Raw genomic sequence first — 19,199 nt, forward strand, 5'->3', positions numbered from 1 at the left:
CTCCAGAATCCTAATCACACAAGGTGCTGGGACATGAATATCCTGAATATAGTCAAAATCCTTGTCAAAACTGGAATCCTCAGTGGGACACAGCTTGGAGATGGGACCTAAACACAAGGTGTTTGGCTCATGAGGGCTCCACTCCCGGAACAGTTATCCAGAGAACTGGTTTAATCTCAACCCGTCTTAGCCTCTACCACAATACAGCCGCAATACAAAGGTCCCTTATGAACGCCATCCTCATTCTCTGGGACTCTATAGCCTCCAGAACTGTAAGGAATACATTTATTTATGAATTTACTTTATGTATTTTTTTATAATTTACTCAGGCCATGGATTTTGTTACAGCCTTAGGAAAACAAAGACAGGCAACTCTTAAAAGTACTAACAGTCATTTCTAAAGCTTGTTTTATGGACTGTTCGGAGTAACTACCACTAATTTTAAAATGGCTCAGCAGTTGAAAGCACTGGCTGCCCTTCCAGAGAACCTAGGCTTGATTCCCAGCACCCATAAGGCCACTCACAACTCCACTTTGAGGGGATCCAAATCCCTCTCCTGGCCTCTGTGGACACCATAACCATGTGGTATACAAACATACACGCAGAGGGGGCACCAAAACACAATTTAAAAAGCTAAAAATACATTTTAAATAAAATAAAACAGAGAATCCTAAACATTACTTAACATGTTGATGTTTTAATAAGATATGAAAATAGAGATTAAATAACATTCTCATTTTTTCCTAAATTGGTAAACAGTCGTATCCAATAGTTTTACCTGTACTTATATCTCAAGCACTAAAGGTTAAAAAAAAAAAAAAAAAAAAAAAAAAAAAAAAAAAAAAAAAAAAAAACCATATCTAATGAAGTAGAAAAAGTATCCTACTAATTTAATTTAATGAGTTTTTTTTATATTTAAAAAAGTAGAGTGCAACTTAGTGATATGATATATATATAAAATACTTCTGAGACATACTTCCATTGTAAAACTAGGCACTCATAAATATCACAATTTCTTATGGGTACAAATTTAATGACAAGAACTTTAAATCCCTTACCTAATGTCTTCAGACAGGAAAGAGCAATCACTAGCTTCGTAACTGTAAACAATAGATCCAGTGAATTCTAAGAATGGGAGGTCGTCTTCAAGAACACTCTTCTGAATGCATGCCTTGAGTTGTGCAAAATTCAAAATAGATACAGATAAATATCACAGTAAGTAGTAAGTATTCACTGACATAATAAAGTCCACCGAAGAAATTTATAGCACTGTTTTATATTATAGATAAGAATCCATAAGGTTTCAACAAAGGTAAAGCCATAATACCATAAAATTACTTTTCCACACAATTCTATTTTCAAACTTCCAATCTTACTTTTGTGAAGTCACTTAATTTACTTGTTTTTTCCTGATAATTATATTAGCATCCTACATGCAATAATATGACCTTAAAATGTTGGTGACATTTTAAGATTTTAAGCCAAGGACTCAAACTATTTTAATCAAAAAAATAACCAACATTAATATTATATAAACTATTATTTGAATTAGAGCAAACCAATAATGGCAACTAAGAATGCTAAGTATAAAAAGAAAGACTATATGCTAGGGAATCTCATTTTATGAAATGTATCTAAAATTGAGTCCCATTTACCTTTCAACAACTTGGTCTTGGTTCATTCACACAACAGAAAGTTTTACCTCAACAATGACCTGAAGCTTATGAGCAATGGGGTGAGTCGCTGCATAGTCAAACTCAAACAAGATTTCCCATTTAGACAGACAATCAGTGAACAATTACCTTTTCTTCTGTAGCACATCTTTTATTCTGTGTAGACATCCATTCTGGAAATTTCCGCTGCAGAGAAGTGGTTTCCATTTTATTTTCATTTGTCTTTAAAATGCCCTGTTTGAAAATTCCAATAAACAATATCTATGAATAAATATGACAAATACTTAACAGAAAGCTCAGAGACAGCCCCATAATTAGGACTGAAAATGAAACAAGCATACATATTTAGTGTAGGATATAACACCTAGCCTGAAACAAACAAACATATTTAGTATGGAATATAACACCTAGCCGCAAGGACAAAAGCTTAAACCACAGAGAAACAAATGCAGTATGCCAGGTTTATTAACTATACATTACTTCTCCCTCTTATAACAAATTAAGTTCAATGGTTCTGGCAGTTTCAAAATTCTAATATGTTACGTGTATGGCTTTGTTCCTTCAAAAGAAAACTTTTATCTCCTTAATGAAGAAAATCCTTGAATATGTTAAGTATTACATTTTCAGCAGCTTTGATTTTCTGTATAACTATCATCTCTCATAAGGTATAAGCTGACTCTGCACAACTACTGGATTTATTCATGAATCCACTTAAAGACCCAGTTTTGAAAACAGAACAGCTGTCCTGCACTACGAGGCCTTTCACTGTGCTCTTGGCTAAGAGACACTTCCCTTAAATAAAAAAAAAAAAAAAAAAAAAAAAAAAGTTTCTTGGATGATCTTTTTCTTAAGCTGTTACTAGTTTTGAGGGATCTCTGGAATATAACCCGGACTTCAAGTATGAGATTCCAAATACACTATTTTTTAATAATGAAATACATCCATGCTCCTATGTGATTTATACTAAACTCAAATGGTAAACTTCTCAAACCTCTGGGAAGTTCCTGTTACCTAAACGTCTCATGGGGAGTAAAGTTTTAAATATGTTGGGGAAGATTCTCATGATGAAACATCCCATTACTATTAAGAAATCAGAGCAACCGGTTAAGATGCAGGCACTGCTTATTATACTTGGCACTATTAAATAATATAAAGAAACTTTATCTTCCTTTCTCAGTTCTTTGAGAATTACACACACAGTGTTTCGATCAGATTCACTCCCCTTCCCCAACTCTTCCCAGATCCACCCCATTCCCTACCCACCCACCATTAATGTAATAAGACAAATTCATATAAAATGCAGATTTTATAAACCCTAAAGCATTTTGTAACTATTGTTTAAATTGCTTTTTTGCTAAAATTTCAAGACCACTCACAGAAGTCAAAAGGTGATATCAAATTACAGATGTATAATCTGTTCTACTCACTTCTTATTGTACACCGGTGGTTAGGTTTCATTGCAGCATTTTTCAAGAAATTTTTGTTTTTGCTATTTCTTTTCCTATGTCCTGTCGCTCCCTACCCCCCAACTCCCCCGTCCTTGAGCCCTGCTACCCCCAGTAGCCTGCCTTCTGCTTTTAGCCTTTGTTGGCTAGATTTTTTGTCAATTTGACAAATTCGTGTTGTTTGAGAAATTGCGTCTATAAGGCTAGCCTACAGGAGACAAGCCTATGGGGCATTTTCTTACTTAGTTATTTATGTGGTCTCTGAATATTCTGTGGCTGTACCCTGGCTCCTCTCTCTTGGCATAAGAAAGTAATTTTTTTAAATGTTACAGAAACCCCCAGTTATGAGACCTTGGATATTTCAAAGAAAGTTGGTAATTTTAGAGGAACTTTGGATATTTTTAAAGAGACTGAACTTGTAGAGTTTTTGAATTTTTAAAGAAGATGAAACTTTTAAAGTTATTTATAGCTTATATTACGATAATATGAGATCTTAAAAATGAAGAAGAAGGGAAAGGTTATGTTTTCATAGTAAGGTACTGGTGTGTAAAGTTGACAAGGAGTCAACTTTCCTGGCTAGTTTACTGTCTATATGACACAAGCAAGAGTCATTTGGGAGGAGGGACTCTCAATTTAAAAAAAAAAAAATTCTCCATAAGATTGGCCTGAAAGAAAGCACACAGGGCATTTTCTTAACACATGACTGATGTGGGCGGGCCTGGTCTATGGTAGATGACCACCCTGGGGTAGGTTGTCCTGGGTGTATAAGAAAACAGGCTGAGCAAGCCATGAGGCAAAAGCCAGTAAGCAGCATCCCTCCCTGGCCTCTCCTTCAGTTCCTGCCTTGAGTTCCTACTGGACTTCCCACAGTGATGGAGTGTGAACTGAGAGTTGTAAATGCTAATCTTTTCCACTTCAAGTTGCTTTTGGTGATAGTGCTTTTGGTGATAGTTGGCAATGGGAAGCCTAACTAAAACAATGTCCCATGTGACCTTTTGTTCTCTCTCCCTGCCTCTCCTCAACACCTACTGTTCCCTGTGATGGTCTCTTACCTAGTTCCAGATTCGCTATCCACTCTAATATCCACACATTCACATATTCACTATTATGAAAAGATTAACAATAAATATGTTTAAGCAAGTACTTCTATTGCCTGGTAAAGTCCTTTGCATATATGCTCAGGCGTGGTACAGCTGGGTTGTATACAAGTTCCATTTCTAATTTTTTATAATCTAAGTCCAGTTACTGTTGCCTCTATGTGTATGAGTGTGGGGCCATCCACTGGAACATGGAGAACCTAACAATGGCCACACTCCCAAGGAAAAATTACCCTTCCCTCCCCCAGGAGCCAGCATTTCCTATATGTCCCACTAACGGTGGGACACAGATAGCATCTCCCCTTTTCATGCTGGGATTCTGACTGGCTTGATGTTATATGGGTCTCATGTAGGCTAATACAAACTGCTATGAATTAATGAAACAGCTATGTCATGAGCAGAAGACAGGATTTCATCACACACACACACACACACACACACACACACACACACACACACACACACAAACACGGTCCTTTATTACAGTATATTTGTATAAAGTCAGAAAACAAGTTTGCGCTGCACCCAGAGGATATCACTGGCAAAATACCAGAAAACTAGTTTCAACAAATAACCTTTATGAAAGCTATGTAAGCCAGCACAATGTTGAAGCAAATCTAAACCTTATTAACTAATTGGCAGCTGTGTAACACCAGGATGATTTTAATTTGAAATACCTATTTACATACAAAATTGGATCTAGATACCCCCAGGAAGAGAATTTAAAGGTAAATTCATTTACAAAACCAGTATCTTGGGGCTAGAAAGATGGCTCAGAGGTTAAAAGTTTCTACTGCTCTTGCAGAGAACCCACTTCCGGCACCCAAGTTGAGACTCCAGCTACCAGGAGACCTGACACCCTGACCGCCAAGAGCACTGGAAATCATACAATCACACACAAGCACATGCACACACATACACACACACACACACACACACACACACAGAGCATGCATATATATATATATATATATATATATATATATATATATATATATATGAATTCTTTTTAAAGAACTGAAATCTTTCCTGAACTTATCCTGCCTAACCATCTACTACCACCTACAACTTTTCACTCTTATCATTTAAAGACTGTCTATGGTTTTATGGTTTTTTGGGGTGGTTTGTTTTTTTGGTTTTTTTGCTGTTACTACTCATTTCTTTGTTATTGTTACATTTGGTTTTTCTTTAATTTTTAATACCCCAGTCTAAACATGTCTGTTTTTTTTTGTTGTGGGTTGGTCTGTGCGCTGCTTGTGCCCAGATGCTAAATTCTCTACTCCAAGATCTGGTTGCACCAAGACAAGCAAATTCCCAGGTACACCTATTTACCTTCTGCAAAACAGCCTTTGTTGTGCAAACCCTATCCCTAATTTAAAACCACTGCTTAAATAAAACTGGCAAGAACCAATTACTGGGGAGAACAGAGTGAGGTGGAGTCTGAGTTACCGTTGGCTTGGGGTCCCACTAGGAGAGAAGTGAGAGGAGGAATGTGGAGAAAATAGAGAGAACAGGAGGTCTCCATTGGTCATGATGGAGCAGCAGCATGGGCATGGAGTGAGAAATGCCTCCCCAGGACACCAGGACAGCAGGACACCAGGCTGCTGGAGCAGAAATAACCCAGTAAGATTCAAACAGCAAGTATTTGGGGAGTACAGTTGGGGAAGCAGCCAGAGTAGCATTAGAGATTTAGATGAGGGGTAATTGTGCAGAGCCTAATAAATCATAGTTTGGATCTCATTCATTTGAAGCTAGATAGGGATCAGCATAATTTATATTAATTTACAGTTTTTCAGTAGTGACATTCATCCCATTCACAGTCGGTATTAAAAACAAGTTCTTTGGAGCTGATGAGACAGCTCAGCAGATAAAGCTATTAACCCCACAGGTGTGGGGCCCTGAGTTTGAGCCCAGGAACCCGTGTAAAGGAAGACAAGGAGAAGTAACTCCACAATGTTGACCTCTGACCTCTGCACGCATGCCGATGCCGTGGCGTGTGTATACCCACACTCACACACAATAATAAATAAGACTATAGTTCTACATTTTACAAGGCTTTGCTTTTCCCTTGTTTAGTATGCATCTTTGTGACAGCTTCACACAGTGTACAGAGTTCTGTATCCCCCCCACCTTCTCTTACCCCTCACACTCCTGCTGACCCTAGTTTATAATGCATCTTACATTTCTCATCTCTTCTTTGGACTTGGGGGAGGGTTGTTGTTGTTGTTGGGGGGGGGGCGGGGGTCTTGTTGTTGCTTGTTTTATTGAGACAGAATATCATGAAGCCTACGCTGGCCTCGAACTCACTATGTAGCCAAGGATGGCTTTGAACTCCTGATCTTCTTGCCTGAGTACTGAGACGAGATGACAGGTCTGTGCCCCCATGCCTGGTTTATGTGGGAGAGAGGATGGAGCCTGAGGCTTCTTGACTGCTCCACGAGCACTCGCTCTCCTGTCCCCATTATCAAGGTTACTACACACTGGATTTTATGCTAACTTTGTTAATGCTAACTTGGATTTTATTTAACAACCACCACACACCAAGTTTTCCTAACGGAGAGGTAGCGAACATCAGGAGGAGCTTCAGCCTCGCTCGCTCGGCAGTCTAAAGTCTCCTTTCCAACCAACTGCTATCCAGAAATGCAGGCCCCCTACATGGATAACCAAGGGCACAAAACCCTTAGAGCTAAGAGCTTCTCTGTCTCCTTAAAGCGGAGACATGTTAATTCCTTCTGATCATATGTACAGCTTAGAATACAACTAAATTTTATATAATCTATTTCTAAATACTACCAAAGCTCTCCTCAGACACACTACCTCTGCTCTGTTAGTACTGTTAATTATTCTTTGAGAGTCAGATAGCATTAATTAAACATCGTTTCACGCTCCTACTTCTCAGCTATCAGGCTATCTTCCCTGTGATCGCTGCAATACAATGTAACTATATTGCAACAAGTCTTCAAAAAAGGAAACAGAGAGAAGAACTCGAAATGTTCCTTTTAGTGGAAAAACCTTCTTTTGGTCTATCAAGACTTCAGTAGTGAAATAACGAAGACTCTGTGTGTGTGTGTGTGTGTGTGTGTGTGTGTGTGTGTGATATGTTTATGTGTGAGTGCCAGCAAGCTCCCACCATGACACATGGTGGGGGGTTGGAGAGCAATTTTATGGAGTCAGTTCTCTCCTACTTTTTTTTTTAAGAGAAACAGTGGTAAATGATTTTTATTTTGTGTACCACTGTTTATAACCAGAGAACCAAGGAGCCTATAATTTAAAAAGTAGCTCTCTTTCGATTGATAAAGAAAACATGGTAATAAGGTTTGATATAAAACTATAATAAAATAAAAACTATAATAAAACTTTTTCTGATATGACAATACAGCCCCAGAAATTAGGACAGAGTCAAAATTATATTCACAATAGCAAAAAAAAAAAAAAAAAAAAAAAAAAAAAAAAAACCCTCTACAATAAAGTCAACAATATTCTTAGAAATAAACATAACAGTAAAGTAATATAACACTCATTTTACTAATACATTTTCTGATAAACTCTTTAAAGATGTAATTAAAATCTGAACAACATCTGAACAACAAGAAGTTCATAAAATATTTGGTAAGTTTAATGCAAATGTCAGTTGCTCTGAAATCAGAGACCCTCTAGAATGTACCAGAGATCTGGGAGGTGAGAGACTGTCAGGACTCAAAGGGAGAGACTTTAGACGAAATGTCCAACAATAGGGAGAGGGAACTCATAAGAGTCTACCTCCAGTTGAAAGACAGTATCAAGTGGAGGTGTGGGGTTGCCATCCCACAGTCAAAAACTCTCACCCAGAATTGTTCCTGTCTAAAAGAACTGCAGGGACAAAAATGGAGAAGAGACTGGGGGAAAGGTGGTCCAGTGACTGGTCCAAATTGGGATCCAGCTCATGGAGGGGTACCAAGGCCTGACACTGTTACTGATGGTGTCCTTCCCTCCTACTTTTGCATGGATGCTGGGGACTGAACCAGGTTGTCAGGCTTGCACAGCAAGCACCTTCACCCACTAAGTATTAGCTGCATTTTTTAATCTTAAACCACAGAAAGTACCAGGAGCCTCTGAATTTCATTGCGCTTACAGTTTCTATGACATCACAATGTGGAATTCAAAACTAAATGCAAGTGTGAATATGCAGGAGCTTCGCTGTATATAGATAGCACAGTACATGCGTGTTTCTAGACGGATATTTGTATAAAGCCTTAACTCTTCCTATCATTTCCAGTCTCAGATGTCCATGTACCGGGAGCTGTGAGCCACCATGAGGCTTCGGGAAACAGAACCCGAACCCGTACTTCTGTATGAACACTTAATATTCTCAACCATGAGCAATGTCTCCAGGCCCCTAGTACTGGTATTTTTAACAGCATACTCAGGGTTGTTGTTGTTTGGTTTTGATTTCCAAGATACATTCTAATAAGAATAAAATTTCTGGTAAAAGCCTGGGGTTTTCTTTTATGTGTTTTGTTTCATGTTAGTTAGTTAGTTAGTTAGTTAGTTAGTTAGTTTGTTTGTTTTGAGACAAAGTTTCCTTTGGGATTGGCCTTGAACCCACAATCCTCATGTCTCACTTTCCTGGGTGGTGGGATTATAGGTATGCACCACCATGACCAGAGTTTTTGATAAGTTAGTTACAAAATTTGCCTCATGATAGCTAATTTAGTAAGTAGACTTTCTGCTTAGGAATGGTAGAACTAGCCAAATAAATATTAATAAGTTACCTGTCAAAAATTATAAATTATGTGCTGAAAAATACACCTTAAGTGGTTTTATTTGACAGCAGTGAGACAGGAGCAGTTGTCTGGTATCCTTTTGTCAACAGAGAGCATACCAATGAGATTTCAAGTTTAATTCAGAAAAAAAAAAAAGAAAGAAAGAAAAGAACTGAGCAGCTCTAAAGGTGACTTCCATGTCACAAGTCTCAGGGATCATTACAGAAGAGGGGCAGGAAGACTGTTGGCAGAGTTACTGCACATCTGAACTCTCAGAGTCTGTGTCTGCATGCAAACAATCAAGCCAGCCAAATCCCAGCATGCATTGAGGGGGAGCTTCTGAAGTCCTACAGATAGTACTGGCAACAGATAGTCGCTGGAGAAGCAAGAGTAAGTCTTCTTCAGGATGCGGTCCCTGACAGGCTAGATACCTTAGGTGGTTCTATACCCATGCATACAGAAGCAGCATAAGAAATTCAATGTATTTAAAAAAAGAAAGAAAAGAAAAAAGAGCACATGAAATTAGGAGGAGGGATAGGGAAGGTGGGGATTTAAAGGGAGAATTTGATCAAAATGTTATATGCATGTATGAAATTCTCAATATAAAATGTGAAAAATAAAAGTTAAGGCCACATTTCCTATTAAGAAGGGGCAGCTTTTTTTTTTTAACACAATATGACAAGGAGATTCAGCTCAGGGGCATGTTTTCCCCATTTAGAACTGAGTCCTCTTCTAGAGAACAGACACTTAATGCCACTCTCAAGAGAAAGTTGGGTTTCAATGGATAAGCTGAGAGACTTCTTTGTTCCTAAAACTTTTAGCTAAAGTAAGGAAATGAATACCTTCTGTTACCATGGTAATTACCTTGCATAACTGCTTGAGGGCTAAACTAAATAAGGTACCCCAATCTTTTCTAAAAGCACCAAAAAAGTGAGAAACTTAATTAAGTCAAATGGCCAATATAATCATTTCAAGTATAAGATAAAGTTGTTACTAGGCAATATTAATAATTAATATGTAATCATTCAGCAATTAACTGATAGGCAGTTATACTGCTTAATGTGGAAACTGTTTCAATAGTTACCTAAAATGGTTCAATTTTATTTTGGTCAAGTATGTAAATACTTATTTCTTAGTAAAAATGTAAAAATGTTTACAGTTACTCTGAAATCTGATAACAAAATGTTAGGAAAAGCTAGTTGTGTATTTATGCTATGATTTTCATTTCTAAGGATCTTTATGAAAATTTTATTATAGCCACTAAGTTCACAGTAATTCTGAACAAGAAGACTTTATAACTCTGTACCAAAAAAAAAAAAAAAAAAGAGTAGCTGACATCGCTAAGCCCACCTGACTGAGGACTACAATGTACAGAAGCCAGACGTTAGAGCGGGGAAAAAATCTGGCTCTGATGTGGGTTTGTGTCAAGAAAATGTATCCAAAACTGAAAATACAGAGCGAGATGGGCCTCTCAATGTCACATAAGAACAATTTCATATGAGGATTATTTCATTATGTAATTATTGGCCATTCCCTCGCAATTTAATAACTCACAGTCTACAGTGGTAGATGTTAGGTTCTAAATTCTTTTCTAGTAAAGTGTAATGGAATTCCGTCCCCTTCAAAGAATAACCTCAAAGCCTGAGGGCCTAAGCCACTCACCTCATTCTATACTGGTCTCCACCATCTTGATAAGCTCTGTCACTCTTTGAAACAATTTCATCACCTTGGTTCTTGTGAGTAAACTGAACGCATGGGATGTGTTTATTCTATATACAGGTAAGAATCTACATTAGGAAGTTAGGCATTGGTGTATGATAACATAATATTAATGTGATCTTGACTAAGCCACTGTTTTGCTAAGCTCTCAATTCCTTGTCTGAAAAATATAATTATATTCCTGTTGTTACATTACCTATCTTACTGTATGTCCTAATTCTAGTACTTGGTGGGTTTTGTATTTTGTTTTCAGAGCAGGAAACTGAATCTAGGAAAGCACATGTTAACCAAACACCCTAACACTGAGCCCAGCCCACATAGTATTAGTTTTATTGACTGCACTGCTAATATGATAAATACCAATAAAAATTATGTCAGATCTTTTAAAACTATAGTTACACTCGAGTTGGGGGTTTTGGTTTGGTTTCGATTTGTGTATTTCATTTTGTTTTCTACAAGCTTATTTTGGAGACAGCGCCTTATTGTGTAAACCCAGACTGGCTTCACACTCCTGATCATCCTGGCAGCCTCAGCATCCCAAGTTCTGCATTTAGGGATCTGCTGCCGTGCACACCCATCTTGAACTGGAATGCTCATGGGCAGTGATGCTCTTGTACTGTCTGTCCTTCTACCTCACGTCCTGCAGTGTCCTGCCTTCCCTTAGCAGCACTGGGACTCTACACAAATACAGACTTCCAGGTAAGTTCTGTGGTAAGTTCCAGCAGATCGGATGGCACCTTTATGTAATTCTGAGAGCGAGAAGAGGCAGGGTAACAAGACAGTTTCAGATAAAGAAGGGGGAGCACTGGGATTCAAAACAGGAATCAGAAAAAGAGAAAAGACATAGAGAAACGGAAAGGTCACGCAGAGCAAAGCAGAAAACATTCCATAGCTCTAACCTCAGCTTCCTGAGGTGCAAGGTGGCTAGGAAACCAAAGATAGAACCACAAGTAAGGCAGGCTGCCCCAGAGACAAGACTTACACTCCTTGCTTGCCGCAGGAGAAAACTCACATACTCACAAGCCTTAAACCCAGCATATGATATGACACAGACCAGTTTGTAGGCTAACACTGAAGAGAAATTCATTACATTGCTCCCCATACCTCAGGGTTCTACAGGGGAGGCAGTAGCATCCTACTATTTGAGAGTGAGCTACTCTTGGGTCCTAAGAACATGGAGCAATCACTAGTCAAAGAGCCTGAGGACACCATACCACAATGTCTGGGTAGGAAATGAACAAGAGAAACAGAGACTGGACCCACTGAGTTTGAGCAGCAGAGAACTAAGAGCTAGAGTGGCTAAAGGTCCTGCCCTCTGTGGCCCAGAGCAAACCATACTGCCTGTAGATTAGCATGGAGGCTGAAACATCAAAAGCCCAGACTGTAATTATGCATTGCTTGACCTCCAAAGCTACCTCACTTCCACATGTGGTTTACTGCTAGGTAGGTCTAAGCATTCTGGGACCAGGTCCTATCAGTTTCCCCAGCACCTGCCTCCAACAGGGTGTCTCACTGCTGGGGATTATCTGAAAGTGCTGAGACCTGTAGACAGTGCCTGGTCTTCTGGATTCTCTTTCTCCACTGCTAAGTTCAGTGCTCTGCTTGCTTGTCCCACTCCTCAACACATGTGGATCCTAGGCCCCAGAGCTCACTAAGACCTCAAGCAGCTCTTGGTATACAAATAAAATAAGTTTTAAAGTCAATGCAGTCTTGGAGTTGACAAGTTACCCCTGACTGGCCTAGCCCTTATTGAACAATACAGCGCCAATCTCCACAGTAAGAGGAGAAAGGGATTACAACAGACCCCACTGAGGATCCACAACCCACTATAGACTTGGTGGATTCCAACTGAAGCTTCTCCATTTTACTTGTCTCTTTTTTTTAACTTAAAAATAGTTTTAGTAATTGCCTTTGCTTTTTAAAAATTCTTTCATGCTTTATTTTTATTAATCTTTTGGTTTTATATTTTCTTTCTTCATAATTAGATATTGATTTTCTTCCTCTTGGTCTTTTTCTTTCCTTTTATCTAACCATGCTACGAGTTCCTTTTTTTGATTATTAATAATCGTACTTTTAGTAATTTTTTTTTCAACAGAGTCCCATGTTATAGCTCAGGCTGCACTGGAATTCACTGGGCAACCCAGGATGGTATTGAGCCCACAGTGATCCTTTTGCTTCAGCCTTCTAAAGGCTGGGATTCTAAGCATGAGCCATCACACACAACTCTTTCAGTAATTTTATACTTCACAGTTGGTTCCATGTGATTTTGCAACTTTCCTTTCTATGATTTTGCAAGTGTAGCAATTGTCTTTTAGCAAATCATTGCATTTCTACATCTTTTTTGCTTTTGTGTTGTTGCTGTTGTGGTTCGTTTTCTCCTCTCTGAACAGCTCTCAACATGCAAGTGCAGAGAAGGTTGCTCATTAAGTGATGTAGAGTGAAAAATTATAAAGACCATTTTATAAAATATATACAGGCTTTTTTTTAGATTTTTCTTTAAAGGGCATAAAAAATATAGAAAGTTTTTATGACCCCTACACCTGAGCAAAAGAATGCAGGTTCACTAGTTCCAAGAAAGCGGAACTGAATGTAAGATTTTAGGCCTTCACTGCCCCAGGATACATTCCGGGAGGAGTACATTATCCCTGAGTCAGAGGACACTTGCTCAATTAACATTCCTCAAGCCTCAGGGAAGAGAACCCACCTGTGGGAGGGGAAGGCCCAAAGCAGGAAAACACATTCCTGACCACAAGGAAAAATGCAAGTCATCTAGGTGGGGTGAGAAACTAGTAACGACAAAGACAGGGCAACAACTGAGAAATAGTTGAGCAAGTGACAGGGCAAGACCACATTTTTGAGAAGAATGAGTATACAGAGTGTTTTCCACATGACCCTGATTCACTTAGGTTGGATTCCTCTGGAATTCTTCGCTATTTTTATGTTATATTTCCTTAGCAACCCCTCACCCCCTCCTCACTCCCCTGGTTTGTGGTTTTCCCCTTTAAAAAGCCCCTCAGCCAGTCGATCTTTGTCAATTCGGCTCCTGCGTGGGCAAACGAATTGACCGTTGGCTGGCCAACTCTCCCTAATAAAGCCTTTGCTGACTGCATCCAGGTAGGGTGTCTTGCGAGTTTTTGGGTGGCCGTGACTTCCCGAGACTTGAGTGAGGGTCTCCCGAGTTTGGGGGTCTTCAGTGACAGCCACTATTTAAAACCCAGAGCGATACAGTTACACAAAAAATATGAAAAAGCAAGGAATATAGCTCCTCCAAAAAGTCCTAATTCTGTAATAACTACACTAATAGATATGGAAATACATGATGACTTAAAATACTAGTTCTAAAATCATCAATGATTACAGGGCTAAATGAATGCATGACTAAAATAAAGAAGTCAATTCAAGACTTAGAAATTTGGCAATATGTACAAAAAAACAGCAAAGAGAAAATCTGAAGAAGGAAAAAATCTTGAAAATAAAAAGTTCACCAAGTAAAAACTGCAAGTAAACAACTAAATGTACTACAAATAGACTTGTATAAAGCAGAAGAAAGATTAAAAATTGAAAATAACTAAATAATTTTTACATTCAGATAACAATTTTAAAAAGTAATAATCAAGCATGATTACATACTACTATCAAGAGATCAAATCTGGTGTATAAAAGAAGAAACAAAGACATAAAACCTATTAAATAAAATTACAACAAAAAACTCCGCAAATTAAAAAAAGAAGTAGACATTCAAGTATAAGGGGGATATAGAACCACAAATATATACAACCAGAAACATGACAGTTACACTGTCAAGAGTAAAGACAATAGAAGGAATAATGAAGATGAATGGGGAAAGTATCAAGTTGTTTACAAAGACAAATCTATGAGAATGACATTGAATTCTCAGCAGAAACCCTAAGGCTAGAAGATCACAGACTGATATATTTCAAGCCCTGAAAGATTACTATAACCATCAAAAGTATTCTTCAAAATAAAAGGAGAAAAAAAACACCTTCAATTATATGCACAAACTAACATAATTATGCCAGCAATGCAAAGATAAGAAATACAACATACAAAAAGAGGAAAAACATGTACAAGCACAAAAGCTCAGAAAATTTAAATAAATAAATAAAAATAAATTAGGGAAGAATAAAACATTAACACAGTAAACAAATAAGTGTCTAATAGGAAAAATGGAGAGCTTTACTTTCAATAATAACTCTAACACAATCTTAGCTCTCTAAAACATGTATAATCAACAACAACAAAAAAAAAGCAGTAAACAGAGTGTCTGTCATCCATACATAATGTCCTGAATTTGATCTTCAGCACTGAGGGAAAACAAATCCAACTGTTTGCTGTCTGCAAGAAACTCATCTCACTAGCAAATATATACAGAGACTTAAATAAGTGCAAGGATGGAGAAATGTTATTCTAAGCAAACAGAAAGAAAGTCAAACAGAAACTGTTATACTTGTATCTGACAAAGCAGACTTCAAGTCAAAATTAAAAGGCATAAAGAAGGTCAGTACATAGTAACATAGAAAGAAGTTCACCAAGAAAATAGAGCAACTCTAAATGTATATACATGGCACACTGATACATCCATCTCACAAAATACACACACATAAATCCAGATCTAGATTGTATAACTTCAATACCCCACTCTCATTAATAGATAATAATCAGCAAAGACATTTCAGTGAAATTGAAGCATAGACTAACTGAACAGAGATCTATAGAATATTTAAACCAACAGCTAAGGAAACAGCCCAAGTCGCTACCAATAAAATAAATCACATTTTAGACCCCAAATTTGTGTAAACAAATAGCAAAACAACTGAAATAATTGAGATAATAAAAGAAAACTACAACTCAATAGCAAAACAAGCTATAAAAACTATACAAGCACATGGACAATAAACAATATTTTTTAAATGAACAATAGGTCACTGAAATTAGAGAAGATGTAAATTAGTGCAGCTACTATGAGAAAACAGTCTACAGGTCCCTTAAACAAACTAATATATGAACTAATCTATAGAACAGATTTATTAATACTCTAATAAATAAAACTAATATATTATCTAGCCCTACCATTCCTGAATACATTCCTGAAGGAATGAAAGTCAGCATGTAATAGACTACACACTTATATGTATCACTGCACTATTCACAATAGCCAAGTTAAGTTATGGGATCACTGTAGATACCTATAAACAAATAAATGGATAAAGAAAACGTAGTGTTCCTACTTTCTCTATTACTGTGATAAAACACTGACCAAAATCAACCTGAGAGGTTTATTTGTCTTATAGGTTACAGTCCATATCAAAGGAAGCCAAGGCAAGACCCTAAAGTCAGGAACCCCAAAAGAGACCATGAAGGAATGTTACCTATTGCCTTGTTTCTCCTGGCTTGCTCAGCCTGCTTCCTTATACACCAGAAGACCACATGACCAGGGGCGGCAACATACAGTGAACTAGACCTTCCCACATCAATCGTTAATCAAGAAAATATTCCACAGACTTACTCATAGGCCAGTCTGATAGGAACAATTCCTCAACTAAGATACCCTCTTCCCAGGTGACTAGAGTTTGTGTCAAGTTGACAAAAACTTGGAACCATAGCAATGAATGGTTCAGTTAAGTTCATCACTTTCTATTCTTAAGGACCTGGGTTCAGTTCCCAGCATCTACATGCTGGCTTCACAATCATCTTTAACTCAAATTCTAAGAGATCCAACATTCTCTTCAGGCATATAATATATGTGTGGTGGAGTGTGCCTTTTAATCCCGCACTTAGAAGAGAGGTTAGATCTCTATGAGTTCAAGGCCAGCCTGGTCTATACAGTGATTCTGGGCCAGTCAAGGACTACATAGTGAGACCTTCTATCAAAACAGCAAAGAAACTAACGAGCACAGGGATCTATATATACATATAACAAAGTATAATTCAACATTTAAAAAGTAAAAAAAAAAAAAAAAAAGCATATCATTTGCAGCAAAAATGAATAGAATACAGTACCATGGTGTTAAACTCAAAAAAGGCAAATATTGTGTGTTTTTTCTTATATGCAGACTCTAGAAGAGAAGAAGAGGGACAGGAAAGTAAAAAAGGACTATTTGGGACAGGAGAGAACAAGAGTAGAATGGTAACAGTAAAAGTCACTGATGGTGTGTGGCCAGACACATTATAGTACATGTGTGGAATACATGTAATAATTAATATGCTGGTCCTACTGAAACCTATTTTTATACACAATTAATACATGCTAGTAAAAAGATAAAAACAATATAGAGATACCAAATCCAGATAAAATAAGCAATGAATATATTTTTTTTCATGAAGTTAACCACAAAAGTGCTTATAGATTGAACAGTCTTCTAAATGATGAATTCAAACAAATAAGAAATGAAGACTTATTTGCCCCATACTTCATTTTTATCTACTGACCCTGAGTCAGAGTACTGTGTTTTAGTAGGAATCTATTCTCTTGCTGTGGAACTGCACACAAACTATATTTAGAAGTTTCCAACTACAATCTGAATTATTTTTGTATTCTCATCCAACTGTTCATGCATACAGAAAAGAAATAACACCCCGCCCCCCAAAAAGGAATTTCAGTGACTGGTAGATTTATAAGACTAGGTAAGTCATAGTAAGGATAATCTGGCACATAGAATCATAAAACCAAAACAATTTAATGGTTCTAGCATTAAATGGTTGGTTATCAAGGATCCTAATTTGGGCTAAACAGTTTGGATTTCACCAACATGATTAACTTATTTTTACTGCAAAGCAACTTCTAATAAAAATTTTGATTTAAAAAAAAAAAAAGTCATAGGACACAGGAGGATCCCTGGATCTTGGTGGCCAGTCAGCACAGCCTAGTCTAATCAGCAAATCTTAGGCCACTGACCCTGGTCTCCACGCTCATGTACAAGTACAAACACAAACATGTGTTTTAAACGTAACAACCTTTTTTACATTTTTGAGTTTAGTGAAGAAAGCAGAAATCACAAAATTTGCCTGAAAAATAGATGGACCTGGAAGTCGGATGACCCAAACTCAGAAATGCAAAGCCACATGTTCTTCCTCACATACAGATAGATTGTAGCCTGAATAAACAGATGTCCATGTGTAAACAGGTATAAGTGGGGTCAAGCCCAACAGTCTAGAACAGGGACCATGAGAGGGTAATAAGGAAGGGCGGAAAGCAGACAAGGACTCACATGGAATGAGAGAGGAAACATGTCTAGAGGGAGGGAAGAAAGGCAGAGAGAGGGATGAAAGAGATATGAGCCAAGGGTCAACAAAAACTCCATTTATTCAAATATGTTTCAATAATATCTAGCACATTATAATCTGATTTTAAAAATATAAACAAAAATATCTGATCTTGGGCTGGAGAGATGGCTCGGAGGTTAAGAGCACTGACTGCTCTTCCAGAGGTCCTGAGTTCAATTCCCAGTACCCACATAGTGGCTCACAACCATCTGTAATGAGATCTAATGCCCTCTTCTGGTACACAGGTGTATATGTAGAGCACTCATACATAAAATAAAAACAAAATTAAAGATTAAAAAAAAATCTGATCTTGATTTCTTTTAATCTATTATATTTAGATAGTTTCAGAAACTGTAATTATACATGTTAGCTATACTTACTAGCATAACCTATAGATTATTTTAAAGATGTATAAACAGAAATGAGAAGGGAATGTGGAAAACAGGGTAACCAAGAAATCTATAACAAAGTTTTTATTAAATTCCTTAATTAAATAGATTTTTAAGACTCACTAACCTATTATGGATTTTTGCTAGTCTTTTTTTTTTTTTTGAGGGGGGAATATTTTATTTATTTACATTTCAAATGTTATCCCCTTCCCCCATTCCCCCCACACCCCCTACCCCATTCCCCCCTCATCCTGCTTCTATGAGGGTATGCCCCACCCATCCACCCACTCTCCCCTCCCTGCCCTCTAATTCCCCCAAACTAGGGCACCTCGCCTTCACCAAGAACCTCCCCTCCCATCTATGTCCCACAAAGCCATCCTCCCTTACACAGCTGGGGTCCCTCCCGATGTGCTCCCAGGATGCTGATTTAGACCCTGGGAGCTCTGATTGGTTGGTATTGTTGCTCTCCCCATGGGGCCTATAAACCCCTTCAGCTCCTCAGTCCTCTAACTCCTCCATTGGGAACTCCTTGATAAGTTCAAATTTCCCTCCAAACAGCCCAAATTTTTTTAAAAAAGAGAAAAAAAAATACAGAAAATCTAAATAAAACCACCTACAACTACAATAAGTCAAGGCAATCCTGAGTTGTAATAAGATGATTTTGAGATGCCCATTTCTTTTAGGTACCTAATAAATTTTCCTGTCAACTATTATGGAAAATACAGTTTTGATTAATAAGGGCCAACTGGTATAAGGTACAGATGTAAATCAACAAAATACAAGGTGACGAAACTACAGCACCAGCATCAGAGAAAAAGGGAAAGCTCTCTCCTCTCCCTCTCCCCTCCTC

The 19,199-nt window shown here is 37.7% G+C and overlaps 1 protein-coding gene across 6 annotated transcripts in view; it reads right to left on the reverse strand.

The window, feature by feature from the left end:
* Positions 1 to 19,199, reverse strand: part of Wrn (WRN RecQ like helicase) — a 128,842-nt gene that overhangs the window by 99,066 nt on the left and 10,577 nt on the right. For 4 of the 6 annotated variants that reach the window (XM_076914006.1, XM_076914005.1, XM_076914009.1 and 1 more), the window contains exons 2-3: positions 1,803 to 1,907; positions 1,059 to 1,171 (exon numbers count right to left, since the gene is read on the reverse strand). In XM_076914006.1, the coding sequence (XP_076770121.1) occupies positions 1,059 to 1,171; positions 1,803 to 1,907 (218 nt within the window). Of the gene's footprint in view, positions 1 to 1,058; positions 1,172 to 1,802; positions 1,908 to 5,664; positions 5,820 to 19,199 lie in introns of all 6 variants that reach the window. The other 2 variants (XM_076914007.1, XM_076914008.1) reach the window with 2 other exon arrangements.

The sequence above is a fragment of the Arvicanthis niloticus genome, chromosome 16, assembly GCF_011762505.2.
Source record: "Arvicanthis niloticus isolate mArvNil1 chromosome 16, mArvNil1.pat.X, whole genome shotgun sequence".
NCBI classification, from domain to species: domain Eukaryota; kingdom Metazoa; phylum Chordata; class Mammalia; order Rodentia; family Muridae; genus Arvicanthis; species Arvicanthis niloticus.